At 42.0% G+C, this 21,876-nt stretch overlaps 1 protein-coding gene across 3 annotated transcripts in view; it reads right to left on the bottom strand.

Annotated features, from left to right (window-relative positions):
* The window catches only part of EPG5 (ectopic P-granules 5 autophagy tethering factor), a 115,217-nt gene that overhangs the window by 75,940 nt on the left and 17,401 nt on the right, over nt 1-21,876 (bottom strand). For 2 of the 3 annotated variants that reach the window (XM_049620161.1, XM_049620162.1), the window contains exons 4-13: nt 20,413-20,549; nt 19,421-19,528; nt 18,434-18,507; nt 16,411-16,516; nt 14,273-14,387; nt 13,746-13,896; nt 10,355-10,510; nt 6,501-6,658; nt 5,223-5,377; nt 3,197-3,337 (exon numbers count right to left, since the gene is read on the bottom strand). In XM_049620161.1, coding sequence (XP_049476118.1) covers nt 3,197-3,337; nt 5,223-5,377; nt 6,501-6,658; nt 10,355-10,510; nt 13,746-13,896; nt 14,273-14,387; nt 16,411-16,516; nt 18,434-18,507; nt 19,421-19,528; nt 20,413-20,549 — 1,301 coding nt within the window. The other variant, XM_049620163.1, reaches the window with a different exon arrangement.

The raw sequence follows: 21,876 nt of genomic DNA, 5'->3' as shown, positions 1-21,876 counted from the left end.
GAAGTATTATGAGCAAATTTAAAATGTAAGTGGGTGTATGTTAGCCAACTTGACAATAAATTATATTAAAAATAAATAAATGAAATGAAATAAAATTCATCCATATGGGAAATTAAATTAAATTAAATGTAAAATGTAAGTGTGGTCAAAACCAGACAGCCACTTAAGAGAAAATGGTGATGAGCTCAACCAAAGCGAAAGAATCTTGCGACCCACTGTGTATTTCTTTAGAACTCATTCCATTAGATAATCACCCAAAAAGGAGTAACCAAAAACATGCTCCCGTATATTGAATATAAAAGCCCTTTCGTCTCAATAAAATCATATCATTTCGTGGTGGGATACAATGCTTTTATTAAAAAGAAAAAGTACTACTGCCACTATGAAAACACTATGGTGCTGCCTCAAAAATGAAAAATGGAATTACCCTATGTTCCAACAACTCTACTTCTGGGTATATACCCAAAAGAATGGAGAGCAGGGCCTCAAAGAGACAGCTATACGCTCACATTCACAGCAGCATTATTCACAACAGCCAGAAGGGAGAAGCAATCTGAGTGTCCAGCAACAGATGAACAGATAAACAAAATGTGGTCTATACATGCATTAGAATATTATGCCGGCTTAAAAAAGAAGGAAATTCTGACACATGCTACGACATGCATGAACACCGACGACAATATGTCAAATGAAATAGGCTAATCACAAAAGGACAAATACTGTGTGGATTCATTTACACGAGGTACATAGAGTAGCCAAACTCTAGACAGAGAGAAGGTAGAATGTTGTTACCAGGGACTGGAGAGTGGAGAGTGGAGAGTGGAGGGTGGAGGGTGGAGGGAATGCAGACTTACTGATTAAGAGGTATAGAGCTCCAGTTCTGCAAGATGGAAAGAGTTCTGTAGCTGGATGACAGCAATGGTAACAAGCAAAACAATGGGGATGTACTTATGTCACTGAACCGTACATTTAAAAAGGGTTAAGATGGTATATTTTATGTCGTGTATAATTTACCACGATTAAATTTTTTAATGTAAAAAAAAGTACGATGTACTTTTCCAAAGAGAGCGTATCATTTATTCTTCATTTAGAAAAAATGTGTCTCATAAACCAATCTTTCCCCGGAATCTGCCCACTTATGAATGTAATGAAGCAATGACAGTTATCAGTGATACATCCTACAGGGACAATGCAGTGACTACAAGATGAAGGGCCTCTGCAAATACCATACAGAAAAATACTATCACTTTAAATGCTCTTCTTCAAGTTACAATGCGGGACTATCTGCCATTAGCAAAGCTCACACAATATAACAGTTATTACAGATGATGAAGAAAATCTTCAGTAAGTGTGTGTTTTTTTAAAATGGTACATCCGGGGGGGGCGCCTGGGTGGCTCAGTCGGTTGAGCATCCGACTTTGGCTCAGGTCACGATCTCGCGGTCCGTGAGTTCAAGCCCCGCATCGGGCTCTGTGCTGACTGCTCAGAGCCTGGAGCCTGTTTCAGATTCTGTGTCTCCCTCTCTCTCTGACCCTCCCCCATTCATGCTCTGTCTCTCTCTGTCTCAAAAATAAATAAACATTAAAAAAAAAATTAAAAAAAAAAAAATGGTACATCCAGGGGCGCCTGGATGGCTCAGTCAGTTGAGCATCCGACTTCGGCTCAGGTCATGATCTCACAGTTTGTGAGCTCGAGCCCCATGTTGGGCTCTGTGCTGACAGCTCAGAGCCTGGAGCCTGCTTCGGATTCTGTGTCTGCCTCTCTCTCTGCCCCTCCCCCACTCATGCTCTGTCTCTCTCTCCTTCAAAAATAAATAAATATTTTAAAAAAATTTTTTAAGGGGCGCCTGGGTGGCGCAGTCGGTTAAGCGTCCGACTTCAGCCAGGTCACGATCTCGCGGTCCGTGAGTTCGAGCCCCGCGTCAGGCTCTGGGCTGATGGCTCGGAGCCTGGAGCCTGTTTCCGATTCTGTGTCTCCCTCTCTCTCTGCCCCTCCCCCGTTCATGCTCTGTCTCTCTCTGTCCCAAAAATAAATAAAAAACGTTAAAAAAAAAAAAAAAAATTTAAAAAAAAAAAAAATTTTTTTTAAATGGTACATCCATACAATGGAATATTTGGCCATTAAAAGTCGTGAAGTGCTGACTCATGCTACAATGTGGATGAACCCGAAAACTATGCTAAGTAAAAGAAGCCGCTCACAGACCACATATTGTATGATTCCATTAATACAAAACGTCCAGAACAGTCAAATTTATAGAGACAGAAAGTAGATTAGTGGTGGCTTATGGCTGGAGGGGATGGAGGGACAGAGTGTGATAGCTAAAGGGTATGTGGTTTCTTTTTGAGGTGATCAAACTGTTCTAAAATTGAGAGTGGTGATGGCTACACAACTCTGTGAAAAAACAAAACACACCAACTTTCATGCTTTAAATAGGGGAACTGTATGGTATGTGAGTTATGTCACAATCCAGCTGTTTTTAACATCAACGGACTACAAAAGGGATTGTGACAAATGACAGAAATAAACTGTATGTATCTTGTTTGACTTAAATTACCACTTTTATTTTCGCTTTTGGCCTATGTAAACAGGGCCTTCTTAATCATAGTTGTTTCTTCCAAGTATAAACTATAAAAATTACGAAAGCCAAACAAACTGTGAAATACAAACTGTTATTAACTATATAGACTGTACTTAAAAGAAAAGCCTGTTATTGAGGGATGTCTGGGTGGCTCAGTCGACCGATTAAACATCCCAACTCTTGATTTCAGTTCAGGTCATGATCTCAGGGTCATGAGATCGAGCCCTGCGTTGGGCTCCACGCTGAGTGTGCAGCCCGCTTTAAGATTTTCACTCTCCCTCTCCCTCTGCCCCTCTCCCATGCGTGCATGTGTGCATGCGAGCCCTCTCTCAAAACAAGAAAAAAGAAAAAAGAAAAGATAACAAAAACCTGTTATTGAGGGAGGTACAAAGTCACTTTGAGGAGATTAAAGAGAATCACAGCTTTTTGTAAGAAGCCGCTAACCCCAAGCAGGCACAGTGAATGGCAGGGCCCAGGACACAGTACACGTTGTCTTCACCCTGCTGCGCCTGTCACTCAGTCATTCCCCAACAACCTGATTATTTTTCTCATTGCTCCATTACTCCAGGATAACAGAACAAAAAAAGCAAAACATACAAACAAATTAAGTGCTCTTACCATTCCAACCTGGTCAATGGTGTCTTGAACTCTATCCAAAAGGACAGAAATTATCTCAGGGTGAACAGCTGTGATGGCCCCTAAGAGCTCTCGACCAACCTTTGAAAAAGTCTCTCTGGTGGACAGGGTGACATAAGATACCTAAAAGTGGGAGGAGGTGGAGATGGCACTTTCAATACCCATCAATTATCAGTCAAAACACAGTTCCTTAATGCAGGATGTTTTCAAGTAAAAGAGAAAGAGCCTCACACTGAGCCTTGGGTCACGCCATGTTCAAAAAGATGTTAGAACTACAGAGAGCTACCTGTCTACCTGAGGCTGAGTCAGGAGGAGAGGGAAAGGAACCTATGTAATGACTTCAAGCACTGGGTTCAGGAAGTATATCCCAAAGCCTGTCTGTAGCTATATCCCTTTGGTGTAAAAACTTTCTAAATTTGAGAAAATTTCCAAAATGATGAAAACCAGAATGCATTTCATAGAAATACCTATTGTCTGCTATAAAATAAAATCCCTAACTACACGAGCTTCTAAAATATCAATGTTTATCAACTCCTCTTAACATATTCCAAAGTACAGGTTATAATCCACTGATGCCAATGGCAAGCACATTTCTTTTTTTAAAAAATACAATGGAATAGAACAGAAAAATAACAGAATAGAATAGAAAATTGTGAGGGTGCATCTCAGTAAGATTAAGTATTGCTTCAGTTTCACACATACACACACACACACACACACACACACACACAGAAACACAAAAGCAAAATGTAATACACAGTGTAATTTTTACTGTGAGTACTGGCCAAACCCTTGAAACATTCAAGAGCATAAGTGTTACTTTCACAACAGACCCTAAGAATGTCACTTACTGTATGTGAGAACAGACCTTCCCTCCACACCCACGATATTCTCATACCATGAAAATAGTCTGGAATTCCAGACCCATTTAGGCCTTAACCTCACAAGTAAGTATAGGAATAGCCTAGTGCTGGACCCTGGAAAAGAACTTTGGATCATCCAGTTCATTCATTCTTAAACCAGGGTACTGGGGAGAAGGTGTTAAATTCAGAGAATCTTCTTCAAACATGATTTTACTTAAGTGTACTTGAATAGTTTAGAAGAGATATTTTTTAATGAAGATAAACAGATACATGACAACCTAAAATGAAAATATACATCTTTTAAAATACACAAAACTCTAATAAAAATCTTGATAACCACTTTGGGTTCTGTCTCTAGATACTCAGGGGTCCAAAGTCCACTCTCTTCCTCCATTAGGGATGACTCAGTAAAGGATGTCATCCCAGCCTGTCATCTTATAGATGAAGCAGCTGAACCCAGAGTGATGAGGTGTCTTTCCTGCTGTGAGATGAGCAATTATTAACAGAGTTCAAACAAACCCAGGTCTTCTGGCTGTAGCATCAGTATCCTTTCCACCATCTCATTTAAATTGGCTTGGAAGCCAGGCTTCTGCGTAATTGGCAGTGACACAGGGCAGAGGGACAACAGACTGTTAAAACCACAAGTGTCAGGCTGTGCCAGAATGCCTATTCCTCACCGAAACTCATGCATCAGATGTCAAGAGACAGTAGGGGGAAATAGAATGAGTATGATTCATATTTTCAACATTCCTTAGAGCAAAATGATAATCCTTTAATTCTCTATCTCTTTCCATACGTACAGACAATACAAGTTAGTCACTTTTTTTAAAGCAATCCCCAAAGAGGGGGTGCCTGGGTGGCTCAGTCGGTTAGGCATCCAACTTAGGCTCAGGTCATGATCTCCTGGTTGGTGAGTTCGAGCCCCACGTCAGGCTCTGTGCAGACAGCTCGGAGCCTGGAGCCTGCTTCAGATTCTGTGTCTCCCTCTCTCTCTGCCCCTCCCATGTTCATGCCATGTTTCTGTCTCTCAATAATAAATAGATGTTAAAAAAAAATTTTTTTTAAAGCAATCCCCAAAGAATCAACGCATGGACAATCCAAAAAAAAGCATTTTTTAGCTAATTTCTAAAACTTAATATTCTAACCTCATATATCTCCAGAACAATAATTTTTATGAAGTCTTCATCCACATTGGTTCTTCTGGCCTGAGCCATCTGAGCAAATGTCGTTAGAAGGCAAATCTCTTCTGAGCTATTCATGGAAGAAAGACACTTCTCAAAGTTCACAAAATGTTCTGGGTCTGCAAGTTCATGGCAAGAAAATTAAAATGGGTGAAGAATGAACATAGACCACATTTAATTACTCTTCCAGAGAGAAAGAAGATATAAAATTAAAAGATATATAGAAATATTTAAAAGTCTCTGTTCCAGCATAGATATCTACAGGCATCAGGAAAAAGCCGGAGACCAGATGAAATTCCAACTCTATGTATAATGTAGCCTCAGAGGTGACATTAACATCTCCAATTCTCAGTCTCTTCATCTGCTTTAAACAGCTGTTAAAGATTAAATGACACTAGTGACCAGTCACTAGTGAAGGGGTCTGTCAACTGCAAAGCACGACTACCGTCACTAGGTGTGACATTTTCAAAGGCACATGTGAAACTACTCAGTAACTGTCAGCCAATGAACCATGTGACTAATGAAAACGGCTAAGACTAGCAAAGCGCCCTGCACAAACACAGCACGCATCCCAAACAAAAGAGATTTCCTTATAAATGAAAATCTTGGGCAAGAAGTGAGTCATAACCATGACTGCAATACTGGTAAATGTGATAAACAGTATACGATCTGTTTTACCAACTCCTCAGAGGATGCAGTGGAAGCAATATTACATTTTGTCACTAGGGAGCACTATTGACAAACAGCTCTGTGATCCATGACAGAAGACTGAATGCCACAAAGAAAAGGTATAGAGGAAAGATTTTAAAGAGAGAGAGAGAGAGAGAGAGAGACCGTTTAAAAAATGTATTCCCCTGATGGAAGTTTCACGGGAAGAAGGCAATAAGCCTACAACTCTTTCCACGTGTTTACACCTTTGAGAAATCAAAAGCAGTCTACCAAATGCCCTGTATTTTCAAAATAACTCCCTGGGGGCATTCAGAACCCAATTTTCATTTCCCCTCCCCAAACTGGGATCATATCAAGTTACCACCCAGAGCATTTCAAGAGTAATGAAAATTGGAATTACCATTCTAGTATGTCAAAACAATACAGCCGTCTTTCAAATTTCAAAATTTTTACTTATGAGTACACAGGGTAAAATACTCTTAGTCCTTCTACAAGATAAAAAGAATAAAGCCACGACGAGGAAGGCACACAGGTAGGAAAAGACCTCTGCTGCCTGCTGTGGCCCGGCCGTACCTTGGAGCTGCCTCTTGCACTCCGCAGGCGGGAGACTGACGCAGAGCTTCTCCAGATTCCCACTCTCCACCTGGTGCATGAGGTAGAAGAGCTTCCAGAGCATCTGGATGGACAGCGTCCCAAAGGGCATCTCTGACATAAACAGCCAAATGCCAAGTCTGCATTTTAAAGAGTAGGAATAATTTCGTCCATCAGTCAACCTCACCACACTGAGAAAGCAGGCAGACCTGCTCTGGTAGAAAAAACAAATTCTTAAATCACAGCACAGCAATTTCGCTATCATGCTTCGGTCACCCACACCTCAAGGATGGATAGCAATAACAGCAATGCTCACAAAGCACTTACTCTGTGCCAGGTACTGTTCTAATCACCCTACATCATCTCATTCCATCCTCACAAGACCCGGGCAAGAACTATCACTGACACTATCCCCAATTTACACATAAGGCTACCAAGGTGCAGAAGGGGTGGTAAGAGGCAGAGCTGTGTTTTAAACCAAAGATCTTATTAAGACCTAGGTGACAGGTTGCTTAGATGTGGATGTACGTGTGTGAGCTTAAGTACAGGTATGTGTGTACACACAGACACGTGTGCCATGGGTGGGAGGAGAACCAAAAGCCCTCCGGTGACTCCCCACTCACCACTGAATAAAATTCAAACCCTTCAAGCCCCACATTCAAAGGCCTGCACTTACAGCTCAGACCCATGTTTCTAACCAGAGCCCTTGCTGTGTTCAGACCATTCCTGGACAAGCCTGGCAAGAACCTATTACCTGCAAGCAGCTACCAATCCATTTGTGAAGCCCTCCTCTGATTTCCTCCTCAGCACTATCACAGAATTTGGTCCACACCTGACTTTGGCAACATCATACCCTTTATCAGTGGTTCTCACACTGGAGTGGGCAGAAAAAGCCACAAAGTGGAAAATGCAGATTTCAAGGCCTGCCTATAGGATCCTGATTTTGTAGATCACAGTTGGGGCCCAAGAATTTGCACATTCTATAGTCACCGCAGGTGACTCAGACTCAGGTGCTCCTCAAGCCACACAGTGAGAAATGCCTCAAGTTACTGTAATTTACGTACACATACAAACCATGACAATTTGAAAGCAGAAACCAGGTTTTGATCATCTTTGAATAAACCACCATGTAACCTAGAGTCTTGTATTTTAATTATCCACTACCTAAGCCAGTATCTTGAAAACAATCAGCACTCAATAGCATCTTTAAATGCTATTAAAACTTTGTGGTGTGAATTTTATATCAAAAAAATCTTGGAAAAAACAGGGAGGCACTCAAAACGGTTGCTTTATTTTGGGCAAAACTACAAATTGTCCAATTACAAACAAGGCTTATTAAGAGAACAAGAAAAAGGTATTAAATTGTGCATGCCTGACCCACATCTATACCCAAACCACTACTGACCTAGATTTGAAAAGCAACAGCTAGACTCTTGAGCAAAGGTTGAAGAAACCGTAACTTCAGGTGAGCCAAGCTTCTGTCTTATTATATAATTATCCGAGGGGCGCCTGGGTGGCTCAGTCGGTTAAGCGGCCGACTTCAGCTCAGGTCATGATCTCTCAGCCTCTGAGTTCGAGCCCTGCATCAGGCTCTGTGCTGGCAGCTCAGAGCCTGGAGTCTGCTTCGATTCTGTGTCTCCCTCTCTCTCTGCCCCTCCCCTGCTTGTTCTTTGTCTCTGTCTCTGTCTCTGTCTCTCTCTCTCTCTCTCAAAAATAATAAACATTAAAAAAAATTAAATAATATCCTAACACCTCACACAGGACCTGACACTCTTGTATAACTTATCCCAAAACAATGAGAGAAAACTGCAGAGGCCTTAAAAGTCATCACAGGGGGCGCCTGGGTGGCTCAGTTGGCAAAGCATCCGACTTCAGCTCAGGTCATGATCTCACGGTTCGTGGGTTCGAGCCCCATGTCGGGCTCTGTGCTGACAGCTTGGGACCCAGAGCCTACTTCGGATTCTGTGTCTTCCTCTCTCTTTCTGCCCCTCTCCTACTCATGCTCTGTCTCCCCCTCTCTCTCAAAATTAAATAAACATTAAAAAAAAATTTTTTTTTTAAAAGTCATCACAGAACTCTGTATTTCAGGCTACAAAATTCCCCACATGGCAGATATGCAGTAAGTGGCTTAGGCTTTGGCTATCTTTTGGGTTTGTTTTGGGGGATAACCACATCAGAAATTTCTATTGGAGTGCCAAATAAATTTAAGTATCATGGCTTTAAATATCTGATTCTCGTATAATTTCTTTCCTAAAAGAAATTATACTCAAGAGTAACAGTTCTTGATATTTTAAAGTTTAAAATGATTATCATCTTTGTGAATTACAGATATAATACTAGAGGACAGTTCACAGCTCAAAATCTAAGAGCTAGCAGCTATGGCGAGAACTTTCCATCTCAGCTAAGCAGGTGCAAGGATAAGTGATGAGAGCAGAGATGGGAGGCTATTCCTGATCCCCCGGCCGGGTTCTGCACAGGATCTGGTGTACCTCATGAGACAAGCGAATTTATGGATAACACAGAATGTATGACGAATAACCTAAAGATAAATTTCTAAGCCCAAAATCTATTCATCTTAGATCCATGCCTTCTGAGTGCCTACAAGTGCTTAAGACTTAGTCAAGGAATTCTGATATTTCTCTAAGCGAGCACGTATCCTATTCTTCATCTAAAACCACAAAAGAACCACCACCACTTAACATCTAAAAAGTCCTTCAGGGTTTACAAAGTATTTCCATACATTACTGCATTTCATCCTAGGAACATGTCCATGAGGTCAACACAACAGGTAGCATCATCCTCTCCATTTTACAAATGAAGAAAGTGAGGACACGAACACTAGGTGACTTGCCCAAGGTGACAGTAAATAGCCAAGACTCAAACCCCCTCCACAACACGCAATAAATACGGGGCTGAAGCTAAGAGACCCATGGCAAGAGGGAGCATAGCTCAGAAGGCAAAGGTGGGGAAGAGCTGGCAGTTAACTGAGTGAAGCTGGAGGCCAGCAAACCTCTCCCAGCAGAGGGCACAGGGCTGTTAGCAGAACTTGCTCCTACTCTCGGCCAGAAGCTCAGGGAAGACAGTGCAGGAGGTACCCTCAAGGGTAACCCGGGCTATAAGCAGCGACAAAGACAACATGATCAGAAGCCGGCATTTACACAGACAGGACAGGGGACCAGGACCCATAAGAATCCTAGACCTTGAAACCCTCAGAGTAAGTAGGACAACTGAAACAATAAAACTGGCAAATCATCTGCACTGTGCACTACTCTGCCTCACTCAGGCACTGAGGTGGGTGTGAAACAGAATTCATACCTTGCTCTAGGCTACCCCAAAAGTTCAGGGGTGGCAAAACTGAGATATCACAATTGGGTTATTTTAAGATTGAAAGAAACATTAAAGAAAGAACATTTCAGTCACCACTATAAATAAGGACACTAAAGCCCATGAATTTGCCCAAGATAAGAAGCAGATGAAATACACCTCGACATTATATAAGACATCTACTACAAGGGCGCCTGGGTGGCTCAGTCGGTTGAGCGTCCGACTTCAGCTCAGGTCATGATCTCACAGTTCATGGGTTCGAGCCCCACATCAGGCTCTGTGCTGACCACTTGCTCAGAGCCTGGAGCCTGCTTCGGATTCTGCATCTCCTTCTTTCTCTGCCCCTCCCCTGCTCACGCTTTCTCTCACTCTGTTTCTCAAAAATAAATAAATGTAAAAAAAAAAAACCAAACATTAAAAAATAAGACATCTACTACAGTCGATGACTTTCACACCAATCTTTCTCACTAGTCAGAGAGCCATTTCTCCACAATTACCATCATACTCCTTACCTTTTGGCTTTCAGCACATGGAGGACAGCTCTCAAAAATAGCTCATCAAATTCAACCTGTAGTTTCTCCACAGAGTAGGGCTGCTGGGCCAAACCCAAGCCTTGGTTGTGGCTCACAAACTGTGCCCAATGGTCACTCACATAACCAAGGGTCATCCTAAGTGTGAAGACAGGCAATATGGCACTTCTCGTTAATGCACTCAATCCTGACACCTTTATATTACATTTGAAACACAAATTTATTCATATATATTTACTGAACACCTACTACCTTCTAAGTTTTGAAAAGAATTCAATGGGGGGACAAACACTACCATCATGAGACTTACATTTAATGGGAGGACAAACAGACAACAAACAAAATAAAGTGAGAAATATAGTCTGTCACATAGTTATCAGTGACAGTGAGAAAAATACATAGGAGAGAGGAATAATGTTTCTCTGGAGTTGGCCAGATTAAGGGGGTTGGTTGGGAGCAGGAAAGACCTTACTGAAGAGGAACATGTGAGTAAACATTGGAAGAAGTCACAGGGATATCTAAGGGAAGAGCATCCCCAGGTAGAAGAAGAAACACCACAGGTGCCTGGGTGGCTCATTCGGTTAAGTGTCCAACTTCGGCTCAGGTCATGATCTCACAGCTGGTGAGTTCGAGCCCCGCGTCAGGCTCTGTGCTGACAGATTAGAGCCTGGAGCCTGCTTTGGATTCTGTGTCTCCCTCTGTCTCTGCCTGCCCCCTGATCCCCACCCCCGCCCCACTCATTCTCAATCTCTCGCTCAAAAATAAACATTTAAAAAAAATTTTTTTTAAATAAAAAAGAAGAAACACCAATGAAGGTTCCAAGGTGTGGTCAGCATGTTGCAGGAACAGTAAGGCAGCCAGTGTGCAAAAGCAAGGTAAGTGAGAGGGAGACTGGCTGGAGAGGAAATGAGAAAAGTGACAGGAAACCAGACCATGAAGGCTGCTGGAGGTCACTGTGAGGACTCTGGCTTTTACTCTGAACAGGACTGGGAGCAAAGGAGTGACATGAACTGACTCACCATTTACCAGGAACACTGGTTGTTGTGAGAATAAGCTGGGGGGGGAGAGCAAGGCAAAGCAGGAAGGTAAGTCAGGAGGCTATTACAATTATAATTAGGGAGAAATACCTAAGAATGAACTAGAGTCGTATCAGTGAAGGTGAGAATTCCAGCTGGATTCTGGACATAGCATGTTTCATTGGTTCAAGAGGATGAACATTTCACACTTTCACACAATCCCTGCGATTGGAATGTATACTAAATTGCTAACATGCCATATTTTGGTAACATTTTTTCTTTCTTAAAGACACATAAATGCATCTTCAGAATTGGTGGCATCTTAGATTTGATGGCAGATGGTGTTTTGAAGGTAGACAGAACTGGCCATTAGACTGGATGTGGGGTGTGAAAGGTCAGGGATAACACCAAATGTTCTGGCCAGAGCGACCAGAAGAATGAAGCTGCTGCTTACTGAAACTGGGAAGGCCACGGAGAAGCAGCGTGGGAGGCGGGAAGAGGGAGGCCCATTGGGTGTATTAAACTACAATGTTCATGAGTCACCCAAGTAGAGGTGCTGACGTGGCAGCTGGACTTACAAGCTTAAGAGTTAAGAGAGAGGCATGGGCTGGAAATAGAACTCTGACAATCCTAACAGTATTTAGGTGGTATTTAAAGACATGAGAACAGATGAGGTCCCAGGAGCAAGTTTAGATGGGAGAGAAGAGGTCCAGAAATGAGCCCTGAGGCACGCCAACATCAAGAAGTTTGGGACGTGAGGATGAAAACGACCAGAGTCAGAAAATGAGCAGCCAGGTAAAATGGAGGAGAAACCAGGAGAGTGTGGGATCCTGGAAACCAAGCAAAGAAAGTGTTTTAAGGAGAAAGTGAGCAACTCTGAGAAAGCCATGTAAACTATGGGAAAGATGTAAAGGAGGAGAAGACTCAGAATCGGTCACCGGATCAGTACAACAAAGTTCAATAGCAACCGTCACTCCTAAGAGCTGTTTGGGTAGTACTGGGGGGAAGCCTGATTGTGGAGCATTCAGGCAAGAATGGAGGGAAAAACCTGGAACCAACAGATGACCTGAAGAAAGGGACCTTGTAGAAAGTATGCTACAGCTGGAAGAATCCGTGATAGATACAAAGAAAAGTAAGCAGATGGAAAACAAAGAAAGAATAGTCATAATATGCTACAATAATCAGCTGTAAGTATTTACATAGAAACAATATAAAGAGGGAATACTGACTTTAAAGCAATAATAACAATGCCTCTCCTATAGAGTCATTGAGAAAATAAAATGAGGAAGTATATTCCCAGCACATAACGAGCACTCAATCCTACATCATGTATATGAGTCCAAGGACAGATTTTACCTTATTTACACCAAGCAGAATCAGCAAATAAATGTCTGGACTTCTGATAATAAGTAGATAGGTTTTTAGCTTTTAAGAAATTACTCTCCAAGTCACCAGCCATCCCTCTTCCCACCATCTCATGTCCATCATCTTTCTCAAGCCCTTAAAGGCACCCTCCAGCCTTTCAGGACATCCTATAATCATTTACCTGGCTTTACAAGGCAGATGGATACACATCTAAAATTAATTACAATCTATTTTGTTTTGGAAACAAAACCAAAGAGGGGGAGAAGTTTTAGAGGGTTTTTTTGGAGAGAAGGGTGGTTGGAAGAAATAACAGCATATTTATATGCTATCGGGAATGACCCAGTAAATACAGAAAAACTAATGATGCAGAAAAGAGGATACAAAATTAATTCAATGAAAAGCAGTACATATTGTCAAAATTTATTGGTACTTGATAATAAAAGCATAAACTCATTTTTCAATCAAATAAATAATGCTTTCCCTAGTTCAAATATAGTGGCTGCTGATGAAGTCTTTGCAACTTTCTTTAAATGGTATTTAACACAAAATCAGAATAAGAATAAATACAAGAGAAAACAGGGAAACAATGACACGAAAGAGCTGCTGCCAATCTTCCACCACTAGGTGGCAATTCCCAGGCAAAGGCTGGGAGGTAGAAGGAAAAGAGCGAGCGAAGGAAAAGGAAAGAGGCTTCATCTTCCTTGACCAAGTTCAGTTTCTCTGGCCACATTCAACCCAGCAACTGCTTTGAGGATCTTGACTCTAAGGACAATTACCTAGCAAACCAGTTAAATCTGAGTTAATTAACCGAATATCCTGACTGGAAGCATTTACAGAATTCCCACCTGCTAGGTGGTGGAAAAAAAATTCTTACTTTTACGATCAGTCAGATGTGAAGCGTACACAAAAATGTCCATCATCCCAATTTCGCAGTATCTACATCTGACCAAGGCGAAAGCAAATAGAAACAGATGTACTGACGGCAGTATTACCTGATCATGTAACCAATCCGCTTCACAAACTGCCTATAGCGCGCTCTATTGAACGTTTCTAACCCCACAGCCAGAAGCTCCACTAGTGAGTTAACAAACGCAAACATTTTCATCATCTCTTGAGGTCTTGTTGTTTCAGGTAAATAATCACCTAGAAGTTAATCAGAAAAAAGGAAAAAATTATAAATGCTATGAAAAAACACTGAAGGATACGACCGTAAATACCTCAATGAGGAAACTAAGCCAAGGCAGAAAAAATAACAATCTCTGTTGCTCTGGCTCCTCTGTGAACAGGAGATGGGAAACCTGGGACAAAGTGCAAAATGAAAACAATTTATGAAAGCTGGGCAATGTGCAAGCTAGGTGACCTCTCTGCATTTCGGCACTAAGTGGGAAATCACAAACACCAGAGAAAGGAAGGAAATCTCACTGAGGTCTGATGCAACCAACTCTGTTCAGTATGGCCAGGCACAGGGGAACCTGAATCAGGAACGACATTTTACACAGGACAAAAGAAATCAGTCTACCTTTTGCTTTAAACCCAAGAAGATGTTGAAAGAGCTCATGAAATGGAAACTGTGATAAAAGGATAACCAAGTCATCTTCATTAAGAAGCAGCCAACTGGTCTCAGGGTCTTCATCCTAAGGGAAAAGATGCACAATCACGTCAGCTGATTTGATGAGAACGCACCGTGCTCTAGAGTCAACAGGAGCTAAATTATCACAGGCATGAGTGGTGCATCATGGACCATGTGTCTTCATGGACTTCCCCTCCCAGCATCGGTTCCACAGATGGGCTGTAAACCCCCCGAAATTGCAAGCACAATTTTATGTGCATCTGGGTCACGTCCGTCCTTCAGTGGCCGAAACTGCTCTCACAAAATCTCCGTCCCAAAGAAGATTTAAACAAAAAAAGTTCTTCTAGAGTAGAGAATCTTACTATAAAGCTCACTGCTTTGACAACATCAATTAAAGAGCCACATACTGAGTCCCAGTTATTTTAGCTACAGGTCTCCTGCCCCCAAATCAAGGCCTACTGTAGTACTTAACTGCCTTACAGCGAAGCAATTTCTGTATCTACCATAGATAACTGAGGCTCCGTTGTCAGGCAGTGCTGCCAGAGCAGGAGAGAGTAACAGGTCATATGTAGCAATTCCACAGACAAAGCCTTTGAGGTTCTTGTCTGACACACGGCACGAAAGTCACTTAGAAATCAAGCTGATCTGTGTCCTAAGATATGCTACACTCAAAAGGGAACGCTGTGAAAAATTCAGAGATCCTGAGGATTCTCACTCAACTTCAGCAAGGGACTAATGTAATTCATTCGTAATTTCCCAAGCCACTCATTTCCCCCTCCATTCTAGGTCCTAAATGGCTAACAAGCAAGCCTCAGCTCTACTAGCAGTAGCTCTCAGCTCTGGCTGTATTTTAGAATCACCAAGGAGGCCTTTAAGCACTTGGATGTCTGGCCAGGGGCCTGGGCAAGAGTTTCAAGTTGCCAAGGCAGCTGCAATAGGCAGCCAGCGTCAACCAACCACTGATGTGGCGGATCTGGCGTGCCTTCCTCCCCACAGCCTTTATAGAGCCAACAGCACTCTCAACCCTCTCATCTACTCCCCCAGTTCTGGAATTCACTCAACAATCAGTGAGTGCTAACCAGCAGCCAGGCACCACTGCAGGGTCCTCAATCATTATCTGTTTCTGGGAGTAAATGCAGGAAACCTACCACAGAAAAGACTTCTCTCTCAGGGGAGAACACTCTTGGGGGAAAAAAAACGGTTCCACCACAATCTTTAAAAGACCGATTTGCACCAGCTCCTGAGAGACTCTCTTCAAGGTGACTGTTCAGTCTCTAGCAAAGATGTCTAAAGAGTAAGAAGAGTGTGAAGGGGCTTCCCATTCCTGAATGAGCACTTGGGTAAATACAGACATGATCCCCACACCTGCCATGGCTGTCATTCTGAGAACTGTCTGTTGTGATCTGTCAACTCCTTTTAAAAAGAAGGAGTCTCAGTACATCTGGTCCCTGGCCATCCTGGACAGCACATCAAATCAGGATGTGGACCATAAAAAAGCACCAGGGCTGATAACTAGCTGGAGGGAGAACCCCTTACAAATACACTAACCCTGTATACAGCAAAAAGAAAAATCAACAAGTATTATCTTGAGAAACTAGATTTTGATCACTCAATCCTCATCACGAATAAAGAACTATCTTCTACTTTTCAAATGAGAAGATCTGGATGAGAAGTATTTGTAACAGTTGAAGAACCTCGGTAAGCCCCGGCTCCCAGTCCAGAAACTTGTCACTACATAAAAGAAAATCCTAATGCAAATTTTATAGAGTAGGAAAATATTCCCAGGTTCCAAATTCTCCCAGCTGAAGAGGAAGATATTTTACACACAGGCGTCAACATAGCACACTGGTTCAGAACACAGGCTCTAGAGGCGCCACCATTTAATGACCTCATGATCTGGGAAAAATCCTTCACCCCCTGCACCTCAGTTTTCTCATCTGTAAAGTGGGGATCCCATCAGTACCTGCCTCCTGTGGCTACTGGGAGAAGTCAATGCGATGCTATGTGAAAAGTGCTTGAAACAATGCATGGCACATAAGAGAAGCTTAAAAATGATTAACCAAAATAATGCAGACATGACAAATTACCTCTTCTCCTCCCTCATCTACTAGTGTCCAGGTCCCAGATGCAGGCCCCGAGGAGGATGGCTTTGGCTCACTGGGCTTCATGTGGCACAGGAACTCTGCTCGATTTCTAAAGGACAAGGGAAATCATCCATCACATAAACGCAGAAAGCCCACATGCACACACTCTGGATCATCTACTCACCCTAGAGAAGAGTCAGCCATCCATCCAGTCTTCAAATGGCTTAAAGTAGTAAACAAGAAATAAGAACTGGCTAAAACTCAGGGAAGCTAAAAGCTTACTAATTGGGGGTGGAGACCTCCACCACTCTGAATTAGTCATGACGAGTCACTGCAGGAGTGCGGTTATGCCGGCACAGCCCCCACACTCCCTGGGACCTTGACACGTACGGACCGTGGCGGTACCTTAACTCGAGCCAGGCCTGCCAAGTGTTGCCAGGTACACGATTTTAGGAACCATGCTTTACTGAATAAAAAAAGGACAATCTGCAGGTAACTCAGAAGCTTGTATAGGGCAAAAGAGTACATCTAATGCAAAAACATTAAGTCAAAATCATATCTACCACATGTTGCAGAAGCCCCCCTGTACCCAGGCAGACAGAACTGGAGAGAATTCCTGCCAGCCAGACTTCACAAGGTGTTGGCTAGATCTGAGGAGCAGGTATAACTAGAGAAGTTTTTCCTCTTGGACCACAACACGGTTCTCAGCCCCCTGTTCCTTCCCCTCTGACCTGACCCTGAAAAATTCATCCATTCCCTCCTGTTACAGAAACTTTCTCCTATGACTTCCAGCTCTATAGGTCCACTGCTGCCCTTCCAACCTGAGGAGCTCCAGTCCTGAAGCCCCAAATGTCCAGTGGTATCTGTCACTTGTAGGCCCCCAATGACCTCAGACATTTCTCCTTATGAAACGGCTCTCCTTTGTCTTTTGGGTCTATCAGCACCAGTGCCCTCACAGTCAGTCAGGCTCAGACATCTACAGGGTTATGTCAGAACCACCCCTTTCCCACCATTTCCTTATTCAGCCAGCTACTTAATCCCTTTCTGGGAAGATGACCTTAGGTACCCCTCCTTCTTTTTCCCACCACCATGATCCCACCTCAGGCTCTGAGGCAGACAGGCTTTCTAGGACCGAGAGCAAGTGGTAGTAACATTGTTCAAGGTCACCGAGACAGACTGTGCTTTTTTCCCCAGTTAAGTGTCCTCCGGATGGTGAGTTAGGATCCAGAGCCAAGAGAGCCAAAAGTCTGCACCTGTAATTCAGTTAAGCAGAAGCACATCTTCTTCTGCCTTCAGTCAATCCTAACCTTCCTTGATACGACTTTTACCTTTGTTCTAAAGTCCTCAACTGCTGCCAGGCCCAGACCATATCAATTCTAGATTCCTCTGTCTTAATGTCAAACCTTTCTATAATCCAAGTCACCGTGGTTATTCATCTGTCTGACCATCCCCCACACAGTCCTTCACTCCAGCCACACTGATCTCCTGCCTGTCCTCTGCACAGCCATCTGTACCTGTGCTTGGGGCCACTGCCTGTTCTCCCCACTGCCAGAGCACTGCCTGCTCCTTCACTCCTGCTGAGATCTGCCCCATTCTTGCAATCCAGCTCATGCACCTAGAACCTTCTTCCATGGCTCCACCCTCCTCTCTTCAGCCTCTTCAGTGCTAGTGTGCCAATCGTAGCTTGGCAATTTGTGCTTTTCCCTCTCTGACTCTAAATGTCTTCTTTTAAGGAAAGGATGATTTTTCCGATCTCCCCACGGCAACTTTCACAATGACATATATGATAGGAGAGGCAAACCCACTAAAAAGGGGCACCCAGAAAAGCTTAATTGTTTATACATAAGCAGTTAAAAAGGTCACCTGGGGACAAAGGGTATCCAACCCAAAGAAAATCCACAACATTAAATTCTGGAATGCTGACTCTTCCCTTAGCAGTTCTTTGGATCTGAGCAGTTTAGGAAGCCAATCCTTTGGTAGAAAGAAGCATTTCAATTTCTACTTCATAAAGCTCTTCCACACTTACTTGACAGGCGACATTAGCAGAGCAAGGGACTGCATAAAATGAAAGACCCCTGACGGGTTATTCAACACTTTGATCTGAAATCAGAAAAGGAAAAAGCATACTGTAGAAAACCAACAACCCGAGTTTCCACGTTCTTAGTTCACCAGCATCCTGACAAAGGGAGCGGTTATGAAAACAAAGATGGACTCGCGCCGAATCCACAAGAGCAGAGCGCAGCTGGCGGGCTACCTGGCAGTACTGAAGTCAGCTGTCCTCCAAGAGCAGCGCTCGCTAAGCACTGTCCTTCGACCACTGTAACCAGACAAGATGCAGGACAATGCTGCTGTTTTAATCCAAAGAGAGAACAAAACAAAAAATCTTCCTTCTACCCAAAACGATTCAAACTTCTCACCACCAGAAATACTGAAGGAAATGTAATGTGGAGAAGTTGAATTTGGCATGCACTTGGCTTCTACCCATCTGAGTGGTTGCTGTGAGTAACAGAACAACCCAAAGGCAAGCAACAGAGAGGGGAAACCATGAACCACGTAATCAACACTGAAGGTGATTATTTGAGAGTTGATCATCACACAGATGCGGATCTCTGCTAGTATTAAAGAACTGAGATGCTCAAGGTGTCTGCCTCGTCTGTACCAACTGAGATGGATTAATTTACAAAGCTGTGTTGAGTATTACCAAAAAAGTCCTAGTGAGCCTTCCTGCACAGAAATTTTACAAAATTAAATACTACTAAACCTACCAAGCCAGACTACAAGGGAACTCTTATAATTCTGTCTTAATTTCATCAATTAGGGTGGCTCAAGAAGTTTCAGCATAAAAACTCCTATGAATATACGAATATATATATAGATGTATTTAAAAATTTTTATTTTAAATATTAATATTTTTAAATAGCTTTTTTAAGGGAAAAAAAGCAATTTCTTCAGGAAAAAATGTTTAACAAAATCTCTCTCATCCCACTCAAAATTAGACAACCATTCATCATACCTGGATGAAAGGAACAGCCCATTTACTAACACCTGCCGGGCATCGAAGAATATGGTTTAAAAGGAAGAAGTGATCTCCAGGACAGCCAACTCTTTGTAACACTGATACCTGAACAGGAAAGAACATAGAGTTTCACTATTTAAGAAGAAAAATGTACCTAAGGGTCTAGTAAGTCACTTAGCCAATGTTGAAATACGTGAATCTTTCAGAAGAATAACCAGAGACTACACACATATATACCCATATAGCATACATGTAGTACATACCCAAAGATACACTATGAACAGGTGACTTTCTACCACAGAGACACACAGAGGCCTATGAACCCATGAGTACTACGATCAAAATATCGTAAGTATTTTCCTGCAACCCAATTTTAATTATCTGGCAAAAGACAAATTCCCGATGTTCCTGGCCACATGTGAATAGATACAAGCCAAGTAGTTTAATGTAGTCTCAGTTTGTAACAGATTCTCAAATCCAAGTAAGTATGCTTGGGATCTTACCACATATGTAAGAACTCTAGCATGAAAATTAAAAAAACACCCAAGGCGGCCCCACTGAAAACCACTAGACAAAGAAGCTTCCTTCGCTACTACACTTAACATCTTTCTTAAGTTTCCCAAATCCTGACACCTGTCTTTTTTCTCTTAATCTTTTAACGCAACATCAAACATAAGATGATAAAACTAAATGACATGGAAGTTTTCAGAGCAGCGGTCTATATTAAATACGTATCTAATCTTTGCTTTACCATGCTTCCCACATTTCCATTTCTTCCCAAGGATGAAGCCCCAAGATTATTTAGCTTAAACTTTATTAGAAAGAAAAACACTTCGTGCTTAATAACACACTAGGTAAGTATAACTTATTTCCATGTGTCATGAACAAAGAAAATGTCACTAATTAACGTATTAAATGAATTAGCTGAAGAAGCTGTTGAAAAAAAGAACTACAATAAGAGATAATTCTTCAATTATCTGTTTCCTTACCAATCTCTGCAGCCAGAGAAGAATATCGTCATGGAACTGAGCATCTTCATTAACCCTCCTGGTGAACATGAATAACACACTAATGCACTCCTTTAGTTGACACAGATCAGAGGGAAAGCTTTCAGTCTGTTTGCCAGCTATAAATTAAAAAGAGGATTAAATGAGCCCCATATAAGTAGTGTTTTGGGGAGAATTTTTAGTGTCTCAATAAATAAATAAATAAATAAATAAATAACTTCTCAAAATATTTAGTTCAGATAAAAATCCAAAGGAGAAAAAACTGCATCAGAAATATCTCAATTTGGGGCACGTGGGTGGCTCAGGTGGTTAAGTGTCTGACTTCGGCTCAGGTCACAATTTCACGTTTGTGACTTCAAGCCCCACGTCGGGCCCTGCTGTCAGCACAGAACCCGTTTCAGATATCTGTCCCCCTCCTTCTCTGCCCCTCCCCTGCCTGTGCTTTGTCTCTTTCAAAATAAATAATAAATAAACTTTAAAAAAATTAAAAAATATATATATACATATATATATCTGAATTTTGGGGCACTTGGCTAGCTCAGTCAGAAGAGTATGCGACTCATGATTCTGGGTTTGTGAGTTTGAGCCCCACGCTAGGTGCAAAGATCACTTAAATAAATGAAACTTCTTTGAAAATCTGAATTTCAGGGTGCCTGTGTGGCTCAGTTGGTTGAGTATCTAACTTCAGCTCAGGTCATAATCTCATGGTTCATGGGTTCTAGCCCCACATCAGGCTCTGTGCTGACAGCTTGCTCAGAGCCTGGAGACTGCTTCGGATTCTGTGTCTCCTTTTCTCTCTGCCCCTCCCCTGCTCATGCTCTGTCTCTCTCTGTCTCTCAAAAATAAATAAATGTTAAAAAAAATTTTTTTAATTCTCTCTACTAAATATGTAATCCAAAACTGTATTTAATGTTGTGAAGTATTACAAAGGGAAAACCAACTTCATCAAAATCTATTTTTTATTTAAAAAGCAGCAGACCTCTGGTCTAACCCCAGCTCTTAGATTAGTTATGAAATCAATGAGGGGGAAGGATTTTTTTTACTTTAAATATTCCTAATATCTCCCCTAGAAATAAAAATTGCATAATTCAATTAGCTAATTCATACTTAATACATGACACAATCAAAGCTAGTCTTGTAAAACCCAAATATGATGAAAAATGCAGAACATTATACATCCTCTGAAGAAAGTTATATAAAACAGCCCAACAAACCAGACAAGCAAAAATAAAGTACAACAGACAGAGGATGAAAAAGTATGCTGAGTATCAGTTTTACAATCAAAAACTGCATTTGAATTTGACTTGGTTAAGAAGCACATAAATAGGACAGTAAGGGGCATTAATGATAAAAAGCAAGCTCTCTGGCTTCCCAGAGAAGCACAGACTAACAGCCCCAGGGAAGGGAGACCTGGCATAGCTCCCAAGAAACGTTACTAAGGCAGAC

Source organism: Panthera uncia, assembly GCF_023721935.1.
Source record: "Panthera uncia isolate 11264 chromosome D3 unlocalized genomic scaffold, Puncia_PCG_1.0 HiC_scaffold_8, whole genome shotgun sequence".
In the NCBI taxonomy this organism is placed as follows: Eukaryota; Metazoa; Chordata; class Mammalia; order Carnivora; family Felidae; genus Panthera; species Panthera uncia.
This window is presented reverse-complemented; position numbering and strand designations above follow the sequence as displayed.